At 41.5% G+C, this 8,570-nt stretch overlaps 1 protein-coding gene across 12 annotated transcripts in view; it reads left to right on the forward strand.

The window, feature by feature from the left end:
* AKAP13 (A-kinase anchoring protein 13) overlaps positions 1-8,570 on the forward strand; it is a 312,203-nt gene that overhangs the window by 222,858 nt on the left and 80,775 nt on the right. For 8 of the 12 annotated variants that reach the window (XR_006680703.1, XM_045296492.1, XM_045296493.1 and 5 more), the window contains 2 exons: positions 2,828-3,192; positions 6,699-6,752. Coding sequence is in view for 11 of the 12 variants with exons in the window: in XM_045296492.1 (XP_045152427.1) it covers positions 2,828-3,192; positions 6,699-6,752 (419 nt within the window). In the remaining variant the exon portion in view is untranslated. The remainder of the gene's footprint in view (positions 1-2,827; positions 3,193-6,698; positions 6,753-8,570) is intronic. The other 4 variants (XM_045296495.1, XM_045296499.1, XM_045296497.1 and 1 more) reach the window with 1 other exon arrangement.

Raw genomic sequence — 8,570 nt, forward strand, 5'->3', positions numbered from 1 at the left:
TCCTCCTCCCCCGTCATCTGCTCCTGTGTGCTCTGGTCAGATATATCCTTCTCCCGGAGCTGTGGATTCAGTGCCATCCTTTGAAATAACTTCTTCTCTGGGGAGGGGCAGGCATCCACTTAGTATTTGGAACTGGGGCCAGCCCCCCAGACCTCTCCACTGGTTCCCTACTCCGCGGAAAGTTGTGTTTTTCTAGGTAGACCTATCACCTAGTTTTGACTCCATGTGAACCTGAGGTCTTAGTTAAGCTACTATCTATGATTCCAAATTATTAAGTCTAATATCCTAAGTCCTTGAAAATTATTTAACTAGTAGACATTTTAAGGTAGAAAATTTCTCGTTAAAAAGACTGATTCATAACTCAAAAGCTCTTTAGGGACTTCAAATATTAGACATGAATCATTCTGTCATGTGTCAGAAGCCATACTATTTTTTCATGCTAATGTGTAAGTGAAATATATGTAACATCTTCAGAACCTGGTGGGTTTTTTTGGGAGAAAGGGGGTAGGGTAGTGGGTGGAAATGGGGAAGGTATTAGTTCTCTTGTATCTATTTTGGCAGTGCCTCTAAAAGCTTCTGCATAATTGATTCAGGAATGAGGCATTGTTTTCTTCTCTCTTTTTTTCTATCATCCATGATTTAATTAGGTGATTAATACTTGTCAACATGCCTTATATTAACTCTAACCTCTTTAGATCTAAAGGTCATCTGTTTAAATCTTTCATATTGCGTAGGAACATAAAAGAAAAAGTGACTTACAGATTACGAGAACACCGTGTATTCTGGATCTCTTGATTTCTAGTTAGGTCAGGGACTACTTACTATTCTGTAAGGGCATTGTAAAGACATGACGGGCTTTGGACGTTCTTTTAAGAAACTTAACATATCAGAAATAAGTCATTTCGAGCCTTCTGTAGATTCAGTATTAAAGAAATCCATTTGCCTTAGCTACTTAATATTTGCACTCAGTCTTAATTTCTCACCTTTGTCAGAAACTTTTTTCTTTTCATGTAATCTGAATGGCTCCAGAAAGTCTGTATTCCTTGAGAACTTCGAATTCTGTTCTGCATTCTCTCCCTTTTGATCAGGATTGTGTTATTGAATCCTTGATTAAAAACTTAGTAAGAGTAGCCTGACACTCTTCTATTTTTTTTATCTAATGACAGCTAGCCACACATTCCATTTCCTTCACCTATTCTGGACTCTCCTCCTTTCTTTGTTGCTCCAGGTGAATAGAAACCCAATTGTCATTCCTTGGACAGCCACTTGCAAACGTATAAGACCCTGGAGTTACATAATAAAATAGAAGGTAGATCTTATGCCCTAAACACATTATTAGACCTCTGAAAGCATAGTTTGAGTTTATAGTGTGATTTAGTAAAACGCTGATTATCAGATATTTTTTTCCTACAGTTACAGAATGGGACGATTTGACTTAAAAATCAGGCTGGATTCAAATCTTGATTTTTACATCTCAAAGTGTATGTGTTTGGGAGAATCTATTAGATGGGCTGGGTCATGATCTCCTGACTTGTTGAATGATCTCATTGTATCTCCTCTCGATCTCATACTTACTGGTAAGATTACGTCTAGGAGGTGTAAAGAAACTTGTGTGATTTTGCAGTTCACAGCAGCAGAAAGCCTCCTGCTTCTCCCAGCTGCTCCGAAGGACAAAGATGAGGCTTTCTGCTCCTGTAAAGATTAACGTCTCAGAAACCCACCGCGGCAGTTCTACTCAGTCCTTAATATTAGTGGTGTAAAGAGACTCTCAGGAGAGAGGCTCGTGGTTTAATCCAGAACTGAAGGGCCTTGTTTGCTCTCATTTTGGGGTGGGGCCTTCAAGAACTTTGAGCTTTGTGGCCCTTAATGAAAACTAAGTGGACAGACTACTAGGAACCTACCGCGAGAAGACAGCTGCAGACTGCCCTGCTTTAGTCACTACTTCCTGTTGTAGGAGGGCCCAGTGAGCCATCCAGGCAGCACTGCCACCTGCGCCTGAGAGGGTGCCTGTGTGGTGAGTTTTTCATCTCTTATTAGACCCTTCACCTTACCTTGGCTTCTGTGAGATGCTAGGGAGCACCTTTCTCTTCGACCCATCAAATGATATGTTCTGATGTCTTTGAACACGTGTAGAAAGGCTGCTGGACCCAAAGTTGCTGAATTCCCGGGAGGCTGGAGGTTGGCCAGGGAAAGAGCATCATCACTCTTTCGAAGACTTGTTGCCAGAATTGGTTATTTTATTAATGATTTGGCCTGATAACAGCTAATGAATTCATAGTGAAATGAGGCAAAAAAAAACCACTTTCTTGAATCTAGGTATATGGGCCAGATGTTTGGGTATTTGTGAGAGGCATTAGATAGGGATCAGAAGATAGAATGCATTTTCCAAAAGGCCACTAAAAGCACTTATGGAACAAGATGAGGGTAGAGCACTTTGCTTTCAGTAGACGTGTGAGACAGTTTAGAAGGCATGAATTCAGAGATCTTATTTAACACACACCTGAGATGGAAGGGTTCCTTTTGTTTTAGCTGCTGGTATTAACGGAAAGAAGTGACCTGAGTTCATGTTTTAGTTCCAGTTTTTTTCTTCCAGGAAAGCAGAAGAGCTGTACTTCTAGTGTAGGTGAAATGATGTAAGAGGGCGAACGAGGGAAAACAGTTTCTCTTTGAATGCAACTCTGATCATGCCTTTAAAAAAAAAAAAAGTGTGTCTATTATGAATCCATTTGCCAGGCCTGAAAGACCTGACGCTGTCTGCCTGGTCCTGTCATTTTCAATCACACATGCTATCTCTCTCTCTCTCTCTCTCTCTCTCTCTCTGATCCAGCCTGAGGAGGAACAGTCGGTCTGTGATATCACTGGATCTAGTTCTTCCACTGATGACACAGCTTCCCTGGATCGACATTCTTCACATGGCAGTGATGTGTCCCTCCCTCCGATTTCAAATTTGAACAAGTCCAAGGATCCACCAAGCCTGGATGGCTTCTATGGCCATGGGACGAGAGCTGTGCGGCAAGAGAGCGTGCCTGCTGACCCAGGAGAAGTGGACGAGGAAGAGATGGATAGCATCACCGAGGTGCCTGCACACTGCTCTGTTCTGAGGGGCTCTATGCGGTCTCTGTCTCCTTTCCGGAGGCACAGCTGGGGTCCCGGGAAGAATGCAGCCAGCGATGCAGAAATGAACCAGCGGAGGTAAGTCAGAAGGCAATCTCTGTCCAGTCTCCATTTCTCTGCTTGCTTTGGATATGGCAGTTGGCAAAAGGTTTTAGGAGACACCATGGCACAGAAGAAAGAATATGGGTGCTGGAATCAGGAAAAACTGTTTCAAACGTCAGATTTTTAACTTATTACGTAGATGATCCTGGGCAAGTTACTTGGCCCCTCAGATCTTCAAATTTCCCATCTGTAAAATATTTGCAATAATTAGGTGGCACATAGTAGGTGTGGTAACATGCATCCTTGCTAGCTTTGTCCATGAAATCCTTAGGGTAGAAAACAAAGGAGAAATCAGTATATCAGTAAATAATATGAGAAGTCGTTTTGAATTAATAAATATGAAATCCTACTATCTCAACACATCTAACTTTTCTATATTATGTCACAGGAATTAAAGCCACTTGTTTCTTATGCTGATACTTTTGATAATCTCTAAATATCAGTGCTAATACTCGAGGGTATAAGAATAAATATGAGGACAAGTCAAAAAGTATTGCTAAAAAATCATACAAACCTATATTTCAAAAAAATATGAAGCTGTTGTTTCACAACATACCCTTGTGTTAGGCTGAACACTTCTGAAGACAATGCTTCTAACTCCTCCTGCTCCCAAAGAACCCTGTGTGCTTTAGTTACACCACTGAGAAATGGCCATCCTCAAGCAACTCAAAACATGTTTGTTTTAAATATTCTTTGAGTGTGGGGAGCAAAAGGAAGTTCCACGGGGCGAGATGAGGACCATCGAGGGATAATTCTCATGGCTGAGCCCTTGCTGCTTGTGCAGAATGAGCAGGTCATGTCCCTCCTGATGGGGACCAAAATCTCAGCACCAATTCCCCTGGCCTTTTTCTCAGCAACGCAGCTTTCTGTTTTCTTAAAATGTCTTCCCTGCGTCCTTTGAAAAAAATCTGTCAAGGTCATTGAGCCTTTTGAGTTGAGCTCTGTCTTGAATTTAACTGGCCAGCAGGTACGCTCAGAAGCCACTGTTTGAATGGGACTTTGCTTTCTGGATCATATTACGAATCAAAGCTATTCAGCTGAAGTAAGTATTGGTAAATCCAAGACTCATCCCCAGTTCTGAGTTCTTCCATAATATCCTCTTCCCAAGCCTCAGTCTTGCGTACCAGTCTGACAGAAAGAAAGGTCAGCCTTTTGAGCCAGCTGATCTTGGCATAACAGGTTTGGCCCCCATCCAGGTGCAAATGTGCTGAGGCCAAATGCTGGACCGCGTGAAATCCACACCTCAGGAGCAGTCCCACTGTTGGTAATTCAGTGGTCTTCCACCACTTTCCAGACTTCAGCCAATTGCTCATTCTTCGAGGCTACAGTTCAGGTCTTCCAACCTTAACATATTTGATCCCCAAAAATCTTTTGTGTGGGTCAGTATTTTCCCATAAAGTGTTTCTAATCTTTTGGGAAGCTGCTCAACTTGAGTTTTGTTTAAAACTTTATCTTAACCCTAATCCAGTTTTTTTTACCCTCATGGCACAAAAAAATATCATGTCTAAAATGAAATATCATGTCTAAAATGTTGATACAAACAACTCAGCTAGCATAATTATTTTTTAAATTCCTGGCCCTCTTTATGATACATCTTTAAATATATGTCTCAGTACATAAAGTCTTACCACATTCATTCTTTTGTTTTACAAACATTGTGTACCTCAGTGTCAGGCACTGTTCTAGCTTCCAGACGTGGGACAAACTAGACAAAATCCTTGCCTTCAGAGAGTTCACAGTATTACCGTACACTTTGGTAATTCCTTCAAGTTCTTTCATAACCCATTATCTTACAGAAATTGTTCTTCGACTTGAGTCAAGTGGCCTTTTCCCCAGTTTTACAGATGAAGAGACTGGAGCAGCGGGGTTAAGGCACTTGCCCAAGGTCAATAGAATCCAGGTTCCTGGTCTCTTGGTCAAGTACTCTGACTGCGGTTTCATTTTATTCTGCAGTCAGAGTTGAGCTTGCTAACCTTCAAAATAAATAATGTACCTTATCTTCCAGATCGATTTATATGGACTTGATACCTAGATCACATAAAAAGCAGTTTCTCAAAGTTTTCCTTTTCAGCTTTCTTTTTGGTGTGGTGCTTTGTTTTTAGTATCCACACCCATAAGAAAAATAGGAGCTAGGGAATGATCCCTCTAGCCCGAAGGTTGTTTGTGAACCACGATTGGTTCCTTCACAGGATAACCTAGTCTTTAGCAATAACAGGGCTAAGGAACTGGCTTTATGTATAATCCATTTTCCTTCATAACCCGTTGTGGATCCCGTTTGCCTTCGATTTCCGACTAGATTTGACTTCATGGATCATCTTGCTCAGGTGAGGAAATCGAAACTCAGACTGAATGATTTTCCCAGGGCTCTTGTATTAGTCTAGGTACTTTAGAGAAACAAATCCACAGCAACTCATGTATAAGAGAGTTTTATGTAAAGAAAGTGTGCATCACGAAAACATCCCAACCCAATGCTGCCCAAGCCCACAAGTCCAACATTAACCCCTTAACCCAACACCAGTCCACAAAGTCCTCCACCTCACAAAACAGGCAATAATGCCGATTGCAGGAGGAAAGCTGAGTCAGTGAACGAATAAGCATCTCAGCACTAGCAGGGGTCTCCACATGGCTGCTCCAGCACCCAGGGCTGCATCGGGATAGGTCCATGTAGCTTCTCCTTGGGGATGTCTTGTAGGAAGTCAATCTTGCAAGCTGAAGCAGAGAACTGCTAAGGCAGCTGCACGCTGGTGCGACCATCACAAAGCAAGAGACCCGAGAACTAGAAAGGCGAGGCTCACCACCCATTCATCCCTCTGCCTTTCAATTAGCCCCACATGTGATTGTCAGCCAGGTTGGCACAATTAACTAACTCAGCTCTCTTAAGACTGAACTGAGATTAGAATGATATCACCATTATTTATATTTTCAACCTGTACTGTGTCATGGAATCTCATATTTTGACTTAAAATCACAAATTAGCTAGCACAGTCAGCCAAAAAAGAATCTGGATATAATTTTTAGATTAGTTTAGAAGAAGAGGTTGTAATGATAGCTTTAATTATTTTGACTAATTCCTTTTTTTTAACTAATTCTTATAATATTATCAACATGTAGACTAACCTGAATATCAAAGACTTAAGAAATTAAAGTTGTAATTACATTTCCTCCCTTCCTGGTCTTACATGCTCCTAAATGTGTTTATTTGTTTTATGGTTGGTTGGTTGTTTATTTTAGAATTTAATAGACCTATTCATTGTCTTCTTCTTAACTTCATAGAGCAAAGAGGGAGCAAAGTAGCTCTCCACAGAAACGGCTGGGCCTTTTGGAGTCTGTTTCTCTCATTGTACATTCTTCTACTCCCTTACTCCCTGTGCTGCTTCTCTGTAGGGGTGGTCTCTCTCCCCAGTGTGGTGTCGGTATTTGGTACAGTTGTGTCTCATTTTGTCTCGCCATCAACACTGACCTCTTCCATCATTCATTTTCAGTTCAATGCGAGTTCTTGGGGATGTTGTCAGGAGACCTCCCATTCATAGGAGAAGGTACAGCGTTCACTAACTTGACTGACTAACCACATTGCCTCCGAGCATATACTAACTTAATCCATTGTTACATACTATACCTTTGACTAACGCAGTGTGTGCACCAGGCAAATGAATTTTAAGAACATATTGCTATTGTCCATTTTATATTAAATGCTTCCTAAATCTGAAGCTCTAAACTTATTGCGTGTGTGTCCAAAAGCTAAAATAGTGTCCCATCCTGTGCATTACTGATGTTTAGATAAATTTACAGTAGATTTTCTGACCCAGATTTCACTAGGAGAATTGAAAAGCACTGTCTCTGTTATACCTACCTGGGGAACCCTAGTGAGTACTTCGTTCCTGCTCTGTTGGGGGGGGTGCCATAAATGTGTGATGCATGTATGTATGCACGCAGGACTTATGGTATTTCCAGCACATGCATTAGAAATATAGTACAGGCCTTGATTGCTCAGTCACCTGGCACTCCCTGTTCCATTGGTGATGCAGCCATTCCTTAGAGCAAATGAGAGGAGGAAACCATCTCTGAGGGTCCTCAACTTTCCAAGTCATTCATTATCTTTTGGTAGGTAGAATTTTAAGATAAAAAAAACAAATCCTGATTTTATGCTGGTCTTTCTCACTCTTTTTCAAGTGAATGCTCTTTAAAATTTGTGCTCATAGGCACACAATTGAACTCAAACTCTAATATGCTCACAAAAGTGCAGATAATCATGACTCCGGGTAAATTAGTAATGCCTTTTCCATTCAGGAGACGTATTTGTCTGGCTACCCATTAAAACTCTTCATTGTGAATAGATTAAACATGCGTGCTTGGTGGGTAGTGGACGATGAACAGTGGCTGGATGGAGTCCAGGTTAATGCGTTAAGAGACAGTGCCGTCTTCCCACGAGCTTTTTGAGGTCCCCTCCCAGATCTAAGGGTCGTCAGCAAGTCCAGTTTATGGTTCCAACTAACGTCATGTCTGTAAGAAGGACGTGATGTGTAATTTAAAATTACCTCTCAGGCTTGAGCTAAGAAATTTGAAACAACCCAGCAAGTGTACAAATGTGGAGGATGGGGTATTTCTTGTTGTCATCCTTGTTTTTTAATCTAGAATTTTCTAAATCTCAAGATAAGTCAAAGGTCAATGGAAGTTACCATGACTGATTTAGGAATTAGGGAGGAAAGTAGGCTGTTCGCAGGAACCGTGAAAGGAGTTTTCACTACAAGGAAGGGCAGCCGCTGTGTGGGCATGTGCAAACCTTTACAGCAACCATCAGACCTCTTCCTGCCTCCCGTTTCCACCTCACCCGCCTCGTCCAAATTCACCCCGCCCTTCCAGGTCATCGCCAGGTCTGAAAACAAACGTGATCCTGACATACGTAGGGGGCAACTATTTCTGGAAATGGGAGTTTGGCCATGTATGTTCACATACTGCTTCTCCATGTTCCGTCTTTAATACGAAGTTTTAATGTAGGTACACTATGCCTCCTTACTAACTATTTGGAGATTCAAAAATGAAGTATAATTTCCAAGAGTTAACTTTTGTGTCCTGTTTCAGTTTGTACAATAGACCAAACAAGACGTGCTTCTATTCACAAAGTAGTTATAAATCAAGCTCATCCTGCTTACCAGCCTAGAGACGCACTCCAACTGTGGATTCTGCCGTCCGCTTTTGCAGCAGTGAGCTTTGAGTTGCTCACTTAATCTGATTTAAAACATTTTTATCCAACTTAACTTTTTTCAATGATAAAAAATCGACATTTTAGAAGAGCCATGTTGTCTTATGTTCTCTCACCATGTTCCTTGTCTTTCTTCTTCTGCGCCCCCCCCCCC

Source organism: Echinops telfairi, unplaced genomic scaffold (genome assembly GCF_000313985.2).
Source record: "Echinops telfairi isolate 266 unplaced genomic scaffold, ASM31398v2 ScPeMD7_7409;HRSCAF=8447, whole genome shotgun sequence".
NCBI classification, from domain to species: Eukaryota; Metazoa; Chordata; class Mammalia; order Afrosoricida; family Tenrecidae; genus Echinops; species Echinops telfairi.